A 16,151-nucleotide genomic window follows, 5' to 3' on the forward strand; every position below is an offset into this window, starting at 1 on the left:
TGTATAACTAATTAATGATCAGAAATCTTAATCGTGTTTTCCATTAAACACATGAACAAATCTAATTTCACTATCAGATTTTTTTGTAAATGCAATGGTAATATTTTTTTTAGATTAAAATCATTCTAGATATTTTATATTAGTTGAGTACCACCAAATTGATAAAAGGCATCTGTTCCTTTGTAATAGAAGTACTTGTCTTCATAAGCTGTATCAGAAAGCTAAAACAGATTTTCTTTATCACAATCAACATTATCCCTTGTGATATGTATTTCATCAGAGGAGAAGATAGAGGTTAAGGAAAATATAACTTTCAAGTTATAGGATTTTTAAACTAGGAATGACAAAAGATGTTTTCTTTATTTCACTGTAGAAAAGTAAGATCTTTGTCATTCTTTTTTAACAATGCCTATAAATAAAAAAGTAAGAAAACTCTGAAAAATATCTGTCTCATTGAAGAATATTGTGGAACATGAAAAAATAATCAAAACTGATATTTTTGTTCAAAGCATAGGCTTCAGCTTCAACCTTTGCACTAGGCTTCAGCTTCAATCTTTCCACTTGTCTGTAGTGAATATCCAAATTATTGACAACTTGGTTCTAATCTGGCTGCTCTGATATAATTTCTCACTTTTCTACAATCTGAAATTATTTTCTATGATAATAATTTTGAAAATAATATATATTTTGAAGAAAATAATTTTGTTTTTCTATGAAAAGATAGTTTTATTTTAATCAAAAGAGGTGTACATTTAAAACGTAAATAATTTTTTCTCCATCAATATTTTTCAGAGAAGGATGTTTAATTACAAGATTTTGTCTCACTCTCTTTGTAACTCACCTAAAACTATGATAATGGGATAGGTAGGACATAGAAAACTGTAGTTCTATAAAGCCACATGAGCATAGCTTAGTCTACATTTGTCTTGTATCATATTCTGTGAAACAGTCACATTTTTAAGACTATAAGAAGCAATGATGTCATTAATGACTTCAAAAATCTTAGAAGATATAAAAAATATGTTGTAGGAACTGACTATAAGTAATTTGAAACATTAACATTTGATAATCTTATTCTTGTGAGTCTATTACTCAGATTTCTTCTTAAAAGTTTCTGTTTCAACTGAAAATTAGAAAATGCTTCATCTTTGTGCAAAATTGACACTAGTAAATTAAAACCAGAAACAGCAGTCACCAAACAGAAGCATATTTTATGTACAGTAGAAAGTAAAATATTATTCCTTGAGACAGTAAATCATTTTGTTCACCATGCATACCCCTGTTGGAAGAGGGTTAAAACAAGTTGCTAAGGCCTACTCCAAATATGCTATAGCATTAATGAAGTATTTCATAACTCCAGGTCATTAAAAGGTAAATGAGCTGTATTTAAAAATTAGCATAACCCCATATGATTTACAGTAGAAACTTTGGAATTGGTAAAATAAACTTGCCATTTATTTAACAAATGTGCTTGTCAGCTGATATTGAAGATATTTAGTTTTAAGGGAATTTGCACAAATTGAGCAAAAGTAACGTACAGAAACAGCAGAGCTGTCAATATCCATCAGGAAACTAATTTATTACACATGTACTGTACAGGCCTTTACATGTTCCTACTGTAAAAATCAACCCTGGATACTTCTTGGAAATTCACCCTTTGACATGCAAAGTACACACAAAATGTACAATACAAAAGGTATCTTAAATCCTTCCAAATATGCCAATGAGCAAGAAAATAAGTAGTCTTAAGGCTTTGTTTTCAGAGTCCTTGTTTTACAATGTCAGCTTTAGTTAGATCACACTCAAAGTCAGTTGGACTTGCAGTGCTCATAATGTTGACTATTCCCTTTAGAATAGTCAACTGACTACAATAGTCAACTGAACAGGTTTTTTGATGATATCAGCATTTAAAGTTGATTCTGATGAAACCTTTCAAAATAAAAACTGAAATTTGGGTAAGATGAGTAAATAACTTAAAACTTTTTAATAAACTTTCCAAAAATTCTGCTTTTACCAGTTATCTAATAGCGTCTTTGTTAATTTTTCTGAAAAATCTATAAATGGCAAACCAAAGTTGGGTAGGATCCTTGAATCACTTTATTATTAGAGTAAAAACTTAGCATTATTTTACTTTTTAGTCTGTTGTTCATAAGAATAAACACTTCAGGGAAGACTGTGATGATTTATTGCTTTATTCTACATATTTTTAAATCAGACTAGCATTAAGAAAGTGGGCTATTGATCTGGTTAGTAGATGCATAGCAATCAGAAGCACAGGGATAAGTATTTTTCTTGATCTATACATTCCAGTAAAGTCTATTTTTCCAGTTTCCCAGAGCAAGATTAAAGCATTAATATAAATGAAATAAAATCCATCGGTTTTTATTGATGTATACAAACATTGATCATGCTATAATATATTTATGCATTTATTGCATTTATCCACTGCCCCACAGTCTCTTTCAAAGCTGAAAAGAAAAAAAAGAGGGACCACAAAATATTTTCAAATAACAAAGTATAATATCAGGGAACAATATTTTGAACAAAAATATTCATTAACAATATGTCTGAACTATAAGATTCTCAATAGTAGGATTATACTACCAAAAGTTGGTTCTGGAAAGCAGAAGAAGAAAATTTCAAAGATTCCATCTCAGACAGTTTGTCACCAGTCTTGAGGTATCATTTCACACATAATGAGTCAACTAATGATATCAGATATGGATATGTATCTGTATGGCTTCAGAAATGAGAGGAATATCTTAAAATTAAGCAATATATTAATTACTACCTTTTCTTTTTTTAGAAAGAGGTACTCAGTAGTCCCTAAAAGTTTTGTGCCTTTATAATAGCATTTGTGATAAATTCAGCAGGTATCAGACTGCTACAATTGCTCTGATATAAGCTAATATCTTGAATTTTGTTCCAGAGGATATTATTAAGTACATCCCTATATACTACTATGAGGAAAAAGGAATTTTGCATTTCCTCTTCCTCCATATACACACTTTATAAAAAACCCGTACCTGTTTTTGTTTTGTTTTTTTAGTCAAAATAAAATATACTGACCTGTGCACTAGTACCTAAAAAAAAAAAAAATTAATTAAAAAGTAGCTAAACAGAAGGCAAAAGTCTCTCTACATCCTGGGCTGGTCTTGCTGTTTATAAAGCCAAAAGCAATGAACAAGTTAGAACGCCTGATTTAAATTGAAGTTATAAACCTCAACAGAAGTAGCAATAAGAGGCAGTAAAACTAATAAGTATCATCCAGTCTTTACAGGGAAAAAGTAAAGTCCTATTTGAAAAATAATTTTCTGAAAATTGTAATTATGTTCTTTTGTCTCCAATTATTTTGTAAGAAATTTTTAAAGGAATCATTGGGAGCAGAGATCTAATTTCTAACATCCTTTAGAACCCACTCCTTGGGCAAAACACCAGTTCAGAAATAAAATGGGAAAAGGTTTTACTGAATAGTTAATGACTACTTTGAGAACTTCTTACACTTTTTCAGAGAGAGCATGCTCAGAAGGATGTGTTCCAGACAACAGATTTTCCAGAGAGTTGCTCAATATGTGTACCTAGTTCCTGATGAAATTACCTCCCTGAAGATTTTTCAAGGAAGGTAGTGTTCCAGGTGAAGTACTCAACTTTTAAAAATTTCAGACCATCCAAAGCAGAATGGTGTGTAACAGAGGCAAGTGTATGTTCCTCAGAACTGCTTCTGAAGAGGAAGAGTAAAGACACAAAGTTGCACGTACTTGTGCATCTCTTATCCCAAGTCTTCCAATGCAAATGTAACTCTAAAAATATTTTCAGACCTATAGTAACATTTTCCCTCCATAAAATGGGACATTCTACCAGTAAAATAATGATGACATTTCTGTAGATGTAATGAATGTTTTCTCCTTACAAGTGTAGTTAAGTATTAAGCTAAGACACAGCTTAAATGAGCAACATATTGGATAATATTAAGGAATAAATACTAATTAAAGCATCCTTCCAAGAATGTAACATATCCAAGACTGTTGTGTAACATAACAAGAGTTTAATTAGTTCTTTTGCAGTTACATATTAGGAGAACAAAACAAGAAATCCACCTCACTGAAAAATATTCACAAGATACCTATTTTCTCCATTTTTCATTATTACTCTAGCAAGAAAAAAAACTACCTTAAGACTCTTAATGATGTCTGGTTGCCTTTGTCACTTGTAAAAGCAAATTAAGCAAGGAGAAGAAAACACATCCTGTTTGTATCTGAGTGTCCTCAAATGCCCTCAGGATGGTTAATTGCTTTTGTGCTGAGGATGTCTGAATACTTCCCAGTAAGTAAATAATGGGCATTTACATCTGATGGTACAAGCTAAGGAAATATCACAGTCTGACTGATCAGCTTTATCACCATAATTTTCCATAGAATCACAGGTCCCTCCATCAAAATAATTGTGTTACCACACATTTGATCATAGAAAAATAGTTTCAGAAGGAAAATATATTGAATCAACCATTTATTATAAGACTTGGCTATAATTGTATCTAAGTTGTTTATACTAGGTATAATTTTATTTAATATTACTGCTACTATGGAGTAGCTAATCCTGGAAAATTAAGGACAAGAAAATCATCAGGAGTAGTCAGCATGGCTTTACCAAGGGGAAGTCATGCTTGACAAACTTTGATAGACTTCTATAATAAATTACTTGCCTGGTGGCCAAAAGAAAAGCAGTGGATATTTTCCACATGGGCTGCAGGTAGGCCTTTGGCATTGTCAAGATATTAACAGACAAGCCTTTGATGTGTGGGCTAGCAAGGTAAATTGAAAACTGGATGAAAGTCTGGGCCACGAGGATGGTTATCAGTGGCACAAAGTCTTGTTAGGGGCCAATAAGTCATGCTGTATCTCAGGGGTCTGTGTATTAAACACGTTTACAACAATACTTATACATTACAGTAATACATTATAACAGTATACACAATACAACAATACTTCTATATTACAGCAATACATTAAAACTTATACATTATAACAGTTACATTACTGCAGCATCTATCTCTTCTTGTCAAGGCAGTCATAACACAAAGCAGAGACCTCAAATGTCCCATTATTACTAGTTGGTGGCTCACCTACTTCCAGGTGTCTTGATTGGAGAAAATCAGGTCCAGACCTCCTTGTGGCTTCCACCTGCCACTCTCACCTTCACCAACACCGCCTCCCCCGCTCCGTCCCAGTGGGTCACAGTTACCCTATACACTTTACAGCAATACTTCAACCCTACAGTAAACATTATAACCATACTTATATGTTACAGTGTCCATCCCCTCCAGGGGCTTTTTCTGAAGCACACAGCCAGAAGCATCTGCAGCTAATCCAGCAGCGATCCAATGAAGGATATTGCTGCTAAATTGCTACAGAGCCCTGGCATGTCCACAGGCTTCAGAATCCATCCTTTCAGGGTTCTCCAACCCTCTCCTGGGGTCTGTCCTCTTCTGGGAGCTTCAGAATCCATCCTCTCCAGGGAATCGCCAACCCTCTCCTGGGATTATTCATCCCCTCCAGGGGAACTCACCATCTTCTCCTAGGACTCTCCTGGCTCTTACAGTCTTCTGACTCTTACTCTGACTCCACCCGTTTATGCCACTTGTTCTGAATTGGTTACAGGTGTGTATGCCACTTGTTTTAATTGGCCCCAGCTGCAACTCATTGGGGGATAAGATTACATACTATGCCCCCTTACAATTCTCCCTACAGGGGTCAATATTGGGACAAGCCTTTAAGATAGGTTATCTAGATGATGGGGCAGACTACCACAGCAAGTGAGAAGGGATGAGCAGTTAATAGGCCAGAGGGTCATGCTGCCATGAAGAGAGACATCAAAAGGCTGGAAAAGCGGACCATTAAGGTGAAGTTCAACCAAGGGAAGTGCAAAGTCAAGTCTCTGGGCAGGAACTATCCCACATACCAATACAAAGTGGGGTCCATCCAGCTGGAAAGCTGCTTTGCAGAATTTTTTTTTTTCTTTTTACTTTCACAGGTATGGAGATAAAGGGAGATAAAGATGCTCTAGATAGCCTGAAAGAATGTATGACTAGCCTGGACCATTATAAGGAGATTATAATAGGTATAAGCAGGAAAATCAACTAATTTATAAAACCACAATGAAAAAATCACACTCATCTTTCTCTCAAAAAACTAAACTCAGTGTCAGAGTTTACAAAAAGAAAAAAAATTATTATTCTCAAATAGCAAAAAAATTGCCATCATAGAAAGGGCCTGAGGACTTCAAATTTACTTGTCCCTGCTTTGGTTCTTCCTCTCTGTAGTTACTCAGATGGATATCCTTCCACCCAGCATAGAAATCTGCACTTTTTAATCCCACAGAGAGTAAGCCATCTGTTCCAAAAGAAAGCAGAGAGGTCACTAACTGATGTCAGCCTAACCTGATGGGCAGCCACACATCCTGAAAGGGATGGAAAAATGGGAATCATACTGTGACTTAAGTCTCAGAACAAGTCTTCAGGTTCCACTCCAAATGTGTATTGTATTTACAAGGAAAGATTTTGGGAGCAGAGGTACTGCAGGGTGAGATGAAGATGCTGATTAAGATTTCTTCTTATTTTAACCATTTTATTCTGATTTAATTGTCAGTTAATTTTATTAATTTCTCCAAGCTGAGTCTGCTTTGCATATGAGAGTAACTAGTGAGTGATCTTCCTGTCCTTATCTTTATCTGTGAGCTTTTTCTTCATATTTTCTGTGCCTGTCCTGTTGAGGAGGGAGCATTACAGATCAGTCTGGTGAACATCTGACAGCCAAGATTATCACACCGTAGAAGGGTAACCACGAGCCTTTGAAGGAGTCCCATCATAGAAAACAGAAAAACAATCAAACAAACTACTATCAGCTCTATTTCCCAGTCTAATATCACAGAAAAGGTATATATTGAGCAGAACAATTTCCTGTAAAGATCACTCACAAGAGCAACCAAGTGAACTCAACCATGAAGAAAAGCTACAAGTTCTGTGCCAAAAATTCATCAAATAAAAAAGACCAAAATATCTCAAATGCTTACAGTGCAAGCAATGGAAATTTGCTATCAAAGTCTCTTAGTCGTATACATATATCTTTTTCAAAGTTCTAGCTTGGGTGTGGATATTCATGATCAGTAAAAGTAAGAAAAATGTTTGCATTTAGAATTGGTGAGAGACATAACTGAGACCAAATTTAGGAACTTAGAGAAAGTCAAAGAGAACTAAAATTCAAATTTGACATTTAATTTTACATAAAGTTTTATCAAAGGGTGGGGTTAATAGCTCCAGGTATAGTAAATACAGGCAACAGCTAAAACTAATATTGCTAATGGCTCAAAGAGAAATAATTACATTTGTTGTAGCTATTGCAATAAGCACAATCTCACCCATTCCCTATGCTCATATTTTCAGTGTGAAACATTACTCCTATAGTCACAGACATAGCAGGAAAAAAAGTTTACATTAATTAAGATAATGAACCTGTCCTCCTTTCATAATGAAGACCTATAGGAAAATTTCAGGATGAAACAAGAAGTCATTTATCCCTCTACAACTGCAGAGACTTCCTGACTCCAAATTCTCTTTTTTAACAACTTAGCATGTTCCCTCATAGCTAAACCTGTTAGCTTCCTGGCGTAGGAATAGCTGGATTCCCTACTGTGCTCTTACTCTGCTGAGACAATCTCCCCTCTGTCCACATATATTTCCAAGATTTTTTAACTGTAGTATATATGTGACTCAGATATTTTAACTGCATCAAAATGTACACGAACACTATGGAAGAACAGTGTAGCCAACACCACAAAGAAATTTATTGTGTTCTGAACAGAACCAAAATATATTTACACTTTCTAGTTTCATATAAGATAAAAATGCATTATCTAATATAGAAAAATACAAGAGCAGCCTTTTTAATCTGAATGGATGAAGAACACAATTATGTGTAAAATATAAATTTAGAACGAGTTGAGTATGTTCATACGTTTTTAGTCATTTCGCTGACTGTAACATCCACAGTACAGCTTCACACTAGGCTTAGGAAAAGCCAAGTTTGAGGCATTTGCTTGTAAAAAAGAGGTGCAGTGCGCTTTTTTCCAACAGACCTGACCAAAAGAAATTTCATGAAATGGATCTTTGAATTCATGCTCAAGCACCCTGCCTGCTTGAGATTTATGCTGTTAACCTGATTAAATATGGATGGCAACTGGGTTTAGGCTTAACAGCAAGCTTAGGAAATGTTTCACTGACAGTTTTGACATGGTTAACAAAATAACACAGCTGTGGAAAATTAAATGTAAATACTCAGCGCTTTGCTGAATATTTTTTTGTTTATTTTTGGCATGGTCTAAAAGCAAAAAAGCTCAGAAATTGAAAGATTTATTTTTCTTGCAGGAAGAAAACAGCAACTTAAGGACAGGAGGAAGGGAAGAATTGAATGTAAAAACATATTTTAAAAAAAGACTATTTTAATACAAAGTGATTAAATGACAACCATATTTAATATTATTTCAGTAATAGTTGCAATATATTCCCTCAGTATAATTTTCCAGACTTGCAGAAAATGTCATGTGAGGCACTTCCCAGATACTTTGAATTATTCAGTTTCTTAGAAAGTAAAGGACTACAGCAATTGGAAGCACATGTTATAAATTTTCAGTAAGCTCTGCCATTTCAACAAAACTCACATTATAGATTTCCTAACAGACAACTGACATCCACATAAAAACCCAACAAACCAAATGAAAAAAACAAACAAACTTCCAAAAATTAAAAAACCTTAGCAAATATAATAATTAAAAACCCTAAAGCCAAAAGCAAAAGTCAGCTATCTCCCAGCTCTCAAGTATGTCATTCTTAATTTCAAAATTCGATAGATAAAAGGATAACAATGTGAACACTGTCAAACTTTCAAAAACCTATATTCTAAAGAATACATTTTAAAGAATGTATTTATGCAATCAGTAAGAAGATTTTTATGATTGAAATACATTCAAGATAGAATATGGTGATGACAAAAGATAACATACAGGTAAATTTTTTTTTTTAAATTCTTGTCGTATAAAACTAACAGAACCAGGACCTAGTTTTCTGCTCCGTCTAAATTTAGCAGTTAGCTCACCATATTTAATTTCTTCTTACAATTCTAAAAAAAAAAGCTTGATTTTTTTTAAAGGAACCCTTTTGCTTATTTTTCTCCTTCTTGATGATGAATGATGTGTGGTGTGAATGTGGTTGAGATCTGTCAGAAAGTATGCCATTCTAGCACTGACATTTTCCACAGTGTTTCTGCCACTCTGGATTAGAAAAAAATCAGCAAGTATAATCCATAAGAGTTGAACTCTGGTTAACTTTAGCCCTAATTCAGATTTCACTGGTATTTTAGCCTAGCCTTAAATATAAAATTCATCATTTTGTAGCATGGTCCAGAACCTAACTGATGAGTTCATACAGTATCCCAAAAGATATTCAGGTATCATTTCCCTTACTAGATGTGAGCGATATAATGAAATGGAGTCCAAACTGAGAAATTCTTGTTCTCATTTCTGTTCAGATATTCACAAGAATTTTTCAAGGGACCCAAGGATTAATAATAAGTGCAGCACAGCTGAAGACAAGTAAATTTTAAATTTTGTTGCTTCTTCAGAGTTCCACAGAAAGATATGATTTTCCTTAATGTTCATTCAGGTAGATCCCTGTAATTAAAGCTTTGCTATTTTTCTTCAACAAAGCTTTTGTTGATTCCAGAGTAGCCATGCATAAAAGTGGCAACAATCACTTCATTGATGTATATAAAACACTATATGGAAAACATATTAGGACAACCCAGAAATGGGAAAACTTTCCATAATTTCCTTTATCATACACTGCTGGGAAAGACTTACATGTGCAGATACTGATCTTCACAGAGAATTTCAACCTTCCCTCCTAAGAGGAAAACAAAGCAACGTACAAGGCATCGAGAAGGTTTGAAGAATATGTTGGTGTGATACCATACAGGCAGCCATAGATATTTCACTGTTGCAAAGTTATGTATCAATTGCCCATATTTCTATCTCCACTGAATGATTATTAAGATCTTTGTACATCATAGATTATAAATATTCTAATCACAATATTAATTACTGAAAAATTAGTTGTTTTCCCTTAAACAGATCAGCTTCAGAGAACAGGATCCTAATATAAGAATAAGAATGCAGAAAACATGCACAAGAACAATGAAAATATGGGGATCTCACTGATAACATCAGATGTGTCAGTGCACCTTCATCAATGAGTTTTAATTTTGACTCCATCCACATGACTTTCACAAATAATTTTTATTCTACTTTTCAATAGTGAACTCACTATCATCTCTGGCCATGTTTGAGGGTTTTAGTTATGACCCTACTCCACTGTCAACAAGGTTTGGGCATGAACAGTATATCTAATTAACTGTATGAGGCAAGAGACCAACTGTAATGCAGGACAAAGCTGAGGAGGCAGATAATTGACTGGGGGAACATTTCATTCAACTATATGGCGCTGTTATCAAACATATTTCTGAAATCAGTTTGGGAGAAAATTATCTAGATTCAGTCTTGCATAAAGCCATTTACACTAAAGAGCTTTTCAGGGTCTTTAATCCATTGCATTCTCCCTTAAAAGATTCTCTGTTTCTGAGCTATTTTTCTGCAAATTATGCAACAAGTAGCAGCCCTGAAGTACCAGAATGATGAAGTCATCCTGGTACTCACAGCTGTGATGTAGAATATTGTAAATATTTTCATTTTATAATGAATACCATCACATTATTTGTTGTAGTCATTATAAAAAACTCTTAATGACAAATCTTCATTTATACATCAATGAGGTTTTTGACTTCAAGGCACAAAACATCATTAAAATCCACATTCAATATGAAATCTTCACTCAGAACAACCAAAAAACCCCAACTAAATTAAACAGAAGAAAAAAGTTTCCTACATCAAATCCAAAAATGCATTTTTACAACAGAGAACAAAAGGAAAAATTACGAAAAATTATGAAAAATTACAAAAAAATCCACCCCTGAATTCTTCACTACAATTATGATACAAATTCTCCACTATAATTCTACTTCATAACCCGGTTAATACTTGTTTTACCCACTATTTCTCCTAATTTGTGTGCCTTCTAGCAGTCATACGAGGCCAGCAATATTGTATTCAGAACAGTAAGGCAACTTTAGCATGAATCAAAACTAAACACGTTAAACCATTGATTATATAAGCAAAGACTTTATACATGCAAGTTCCTCAATATATCATAAAAAGAAATTGATCTAACTTGTGAAAAGATCTCTTTTTCTTTTAATCTCAACAAGTTAATGTTCTTCTAATCAGTGCTAGACACCGTTTCTGAAAACTATAAACATATCTGAATATTGTTCCAGATAACATTGTAAACCTTTTATCTTTCCTTAGTTAAAAAACTCCATAATTCCCGTGTATCTGCATTTCATTTCAATATCAAAGAGCTATTAGTCCAACCAATACCATGCAAAGAACAGTATTTTCTGAGTAATATTGAAGCTATTATAATATAGCTCCTAGCACTACAATGTGCCAATGATGAATCTGAGTGTGCAGTAATTTCAGTAGTATATTACAGAAGTTCAGAAACAGTGTCCAACTTATACTCTGAAATAAAATTACTTGCCTAACCTAACATTACTTTTTTGTATTCTTATTACTGGTATAATACTAATGTATACCCCCAACAAACAGGTATTCCTTGTTATGGCTTTATCTAAATGTTCATATCTCATTTTAAATAAGTGACCTGTTCTTAATTATTGCTTTCACACTATATCTTCAGAGTATTTAAATATTTGAGAGGTCAGATAAATATGCAAGTTGTACTAATTTAACTTTGGCTGGCTGTCAGATGCTCACCAAGTGACTCCATCACTACCCCTCAGCAGCACAGAATGAGAAAACTGGATGAAAAATCCCATGGGTCAAGATAAGGACAGGGAGATTGCTCAGTAATTAGAGTCATGGGCAAAACAAACTCAATCTAGGGAAAACTTGTTTTATTTACTGACAATTAAAATTAGAGTAGGAAAGTGACAAATAACAACAAATATATACCCACCATCATCCCAACCCTTTTCTTCATGGGCTGTTGTGGTGTGTGTGCGGTTTTTAGTTTTGATTCAGTTGGTTTGTAACTTGAATGTCTGTTAAGTTAAAATGGCATTCTCGGGTTGGGTTTTCAGGGCTCCTTCCCCCTTCACCCCCAAGGCAGTTAACTGCCTGTCACCGAGTTCCATGACAACTCCCGCCTTTTTGTTGCAGTTTTAGTGCCTGTCAAGTTATCCCCTCCCTCATTATATGTTAATTGTGTTCTCCCCTCCTTTGTTGCCCAGGCGACCCCCCTGCTCATCACTCTCTGCCCACTCCCCATCCCTAGAAAGTTCTCCCTGGGACAGAGGGTGATTGGGCCAGGGTGGGAAGCCACACCTTGCACACACACCACAACAATGGGCTCAAATTCAGTTTTTTGTTCCTGACTCTTCTGCCCCCTCCTCTCTCCCAAAGTGGCAAAGGGGAATGTGAAATAGGGGCTGCAGTCAGTTTGTAACACTTCATCTGTGCTGCTCCTTCCTCCTCATGCTCTTTCCCCGCTCCAGAGTTAGAGGCCTCCCACAGGAAATAGTTTTTTCACACCCTTCTCCAACACGGGTCTCTCCCACAAGGCTGCGGTTCTTCAAAATCTGTTTCAGTGTGCTCCTCCCACGGGGTCACAGGTCCTGCCAGAAACCTACTGCACCTTGGGCTCTCCATGGGGTCACAGCTTCCTTCAGGCACACCCACCTCTTCAGGAACATGTCCTGCACACACCACAGGTGGATCTCTGCTCCACCATGGACCTCTGTGAGCTGTGGGGGACAACCTGGATCAATGGCACCCTAATAGAGGCTCCAGGGGAATCCCTGATCCAGCCCATGGAGTGCCTTCTTCCACTCCTGCTCTGCCTGTAGTTTCTGTGGGGTTATTTCTCTTGAGTATTCTCATTCACCTCCTTCAGCTGCTGTTGTACAGCCTTTTTTTGCCCTTACTCAAATAAATTATCACAGAGATGCCACCAGCTTGCCTGATGGTGTCCTGTAGTGGGTCTGTCTTGGGAGTCAGCTGGAACTGTCTCAGTCTGATATGGGGGCCACTTCTGATCTCTTTCTAGAGAAGTCACTTCTACAGTAGCCATCCATGCTACTGAAACTCTGCTTTGTAAATAAAATCAAACTGAAGCATACATATACTGAAGAATTTTACTGAGGCAGCAGAGGTTAAATATAGGAGTTCTGATTCATCTCCAAATATTAAAACTGTGTGTATTCTTATATGGTGTTCCACATAAGAATATGGAACTGTTCAGGTACTAGGACAGTTTTCATATGATCATATGCTATTTTGCAGTATTTACAATTTCATGAAAAAAAAAATCAGTGTAGAATAAAGCTTAAACACATTTTATTTGAAGTATAGCAGGAATGATCTCTGACTAAAGAGAGGGCCAATTTTATTTGCATTAGAATTGGAATTTTTATATGTGGAATAACTTGGGTTTTTTTCAAGTGTTTTTAGAGAAAGGAAAACAATTGCACCTGCCCAGTACAAGCAAAATAGAAAGCTACTAGAGTGAGTGCAGTGAAGGGGCACTAAAAAGATAAAGGGATTGGAACTTCTTTCATATAAGGTTGAGATAGCCCAGCCTGTTTACACTAAAGAAGAAGAGGATCACTGAATCTCAATGTCTATAAACTCCTGATGGGAGGATGTAAAGAAGATGAAACTAAACTCTTTCCAGTGGTGACCAGTGACAGGACTGGAGGCAATGGGCACAGACTAAAACACAGGAGGTTCTTTCTGAACATCAGGAAGTAGTTTTCCCGCTGTGGGGTGAGCAAGCACTAGCTCTGGTTGCCCAGAGAGGTTATGGGGATATCTTCTGAGATACTCAAGTCTGGGCAGCTGCTTCTAGGTGGCTCTGCAGGATTTCCAGATGTTTGTTTCAACCTCAATCATTCTGTAACTCTGTCAACCACACTGACAACCAGAGACAAAGAATTTATTCAGTTAATTTTCTGTAGTTTTATAAATGCCAAAAGTGGACATTTCAAAGGAAAGACTGAGTTTTTAAATAATCCTATAAAAATAATTTCGGTAAAAACAAAGTTCTGAGGTTTTGAGCTAACACTGTGTCACCATCTTGTGAATTGGCAGGGAGGGAGAAGGCAGCATTAAGACATGAATATCACCAGCAGAGTGTAATCCTTAACAATCTCCAAGTCATTAATACCTTAAAACTGCAGTCACCTGTCACTTGCCAGTAAATATGTACCAGTTTGTGAGCTCAAGGGTTTGCTTCTACCAGTGGTGGAATGTCTAAAATCTTATTTGGCTTTTCTTTTTTTTATGTAGACATGCCCTTGGTGCATTTAAGAAAGGAAACCATTTTATGCAAAGTATGGACTAATGAGTCTTAAGTTCATTCAACTGCTCATTGAAGATTTTCAGGCCATTTAGAGAACTTGTACAAAGTGTGGTAGCTGTGTTTCATTTCCTCAAATGGTATGATACTAAATTCAGCTGGCACATTTGACAAAACTTTCAGAAATTCTAGACATGTATACATATTTCATCTTGCTCACAAATAGTTTTTAAATAAAGAAATAAAAATAGGAAAATTCTTTGGGATGAGAAATCTTAAATATTACTTTTGAACTTTTTGCCCATCTGTGGAACAGAGACTGATTAATTTTTCAAGAACTATTCACACTTTTTTATTACCTATAAATTGGATAAATTTGATTAGTAGTCCCTGGAAAAAGGATCAAACAAACAAATTACCTCCTCACAAAACACATTTATAGTTTTGATTATCAAATTCTAATCAGTTGTATAAATATCCTTTTTTCTTTTACCGAAGTGGAACATAAAGATGGCTTCCACACAGGACTTTGTAAAATTAGAGTGAAAATACACCAGTGTAGCTAAATGGTTTTTGAAATTTTGAAAATAGTCAGGTTTTCACTGAGTCCTCTGATGAATTCAGGTGCAAAGGAGTGGGCCTTATAGGCCTGTCTGAGCAGTTAATGGAGTGTGATGCAGATGGCAATATAAAACAAAATTTAGAGGTAAAATATATCCTTGTACCAGAAAACACAGATAATGATAGTCTTTTATAAAACATTCCTGAGCTGCACAGCTAATTTATGTTTTATTACATCTAAACAAGTCCATTACACTCAGTTCACACAAAATGATACATCTGCAAATAGAATATAGCCATTGCTTCCAGGTGTTTAGTTCTTGAGATTAAAGGCAACTGATGTCATAATTTAGCTTAATTGCTCTACTTTGACTCATTTGACATTATCAGAACCCTCAGTACTTTTGCTTTAAAGTGTAGGTATAAAGTACGTGGGATTTTAATACAATGGTTCAGACAATAGAATAAACATCTTCAAAACAGTTCCTCACGAAGGGAAAGTGAATTCAAGAACTTCATTGATTTCTCACACGTTCGAAGGCCAAACATGATATAAACATACACAAAGTAGCTCTTCTGCTTATAACACAATATTAGCGGGCCTATGAAATTGCCTCATACCATTGGATAGTTGCTTCTGGGAATTAAGTTAGAGAATGACATAAAAAGCATGAGAGTATCTACTTGGCATACAAAAACTAAAACTATCTTAGAGGAAACAAGAGGTTTTAGCATCTGTCCATACTCATCTGGTGTCAGACATTTCTTAAAAATATCTGAAATGCACCTAGTTCAAAACCTGGACTGTAGAGAAATATCGTATTAGTGAAAAGTGTTATGGTCTATGTGTGCTTTTATTTGGTTGGTTTAGGGTTGGGAGGGTGGAGGTGGAGGGAGGGATTTGTTTGTTTTGGGGTTTTTTTTTCAAGAAAAGCCAGAATATTAAACTTACCTTATTGGTGTTGATAGCTGTGATGACCCACACACATTGAGCATTGCTGTCATATTGAAATGGAAAATTGGGTGATGTGAAAGTGCCTCCAGGCCCCTGAAGATTGGATCCACAAGTTTTGACTGCAAAAAGAATGTTCACCTTTTAATTCACACA

General features: G+C 35.3%; 1 protein-coding gene across 1 annotated transcript in view; it reads right to left on the minus strand.

The window, feature by feature from the left end:
- The window catches only part of CSMD3 (CUB and Sushi multiple domains 3), a 577,112-nt gene that overhangs the window by 297,052 nt on the left and 263,909 nt on the right, over positions 1–16,151 (minus strand). The window contains exon 11 of the mRNA XM_030971761.1: positions 15,996–16,117. Within this exon, the coding sequence (XP_030827621.1) occupies positions 15,996–16,117 (122 nt within the window). The remainder of the gene's footprint in view (positions 1–15,995; positions 16,118–16,151) is intronic.

The sequence above is a fragment of the Camarhynchus parvulus genome, chromosome 2 (assembly GCF_901933205.1).
Source record: "Camarhynchus parvulus chromosome 2, STF_HiC, whole genome shotgun sequence".
Taxonomy (NCBI): domain Eukaryota; kingdom Metazoa; phylum Chordata; class Aves; order Passeriformes; family Thraupidae; genus Camarhynchus; species Camarhynchus parvulus.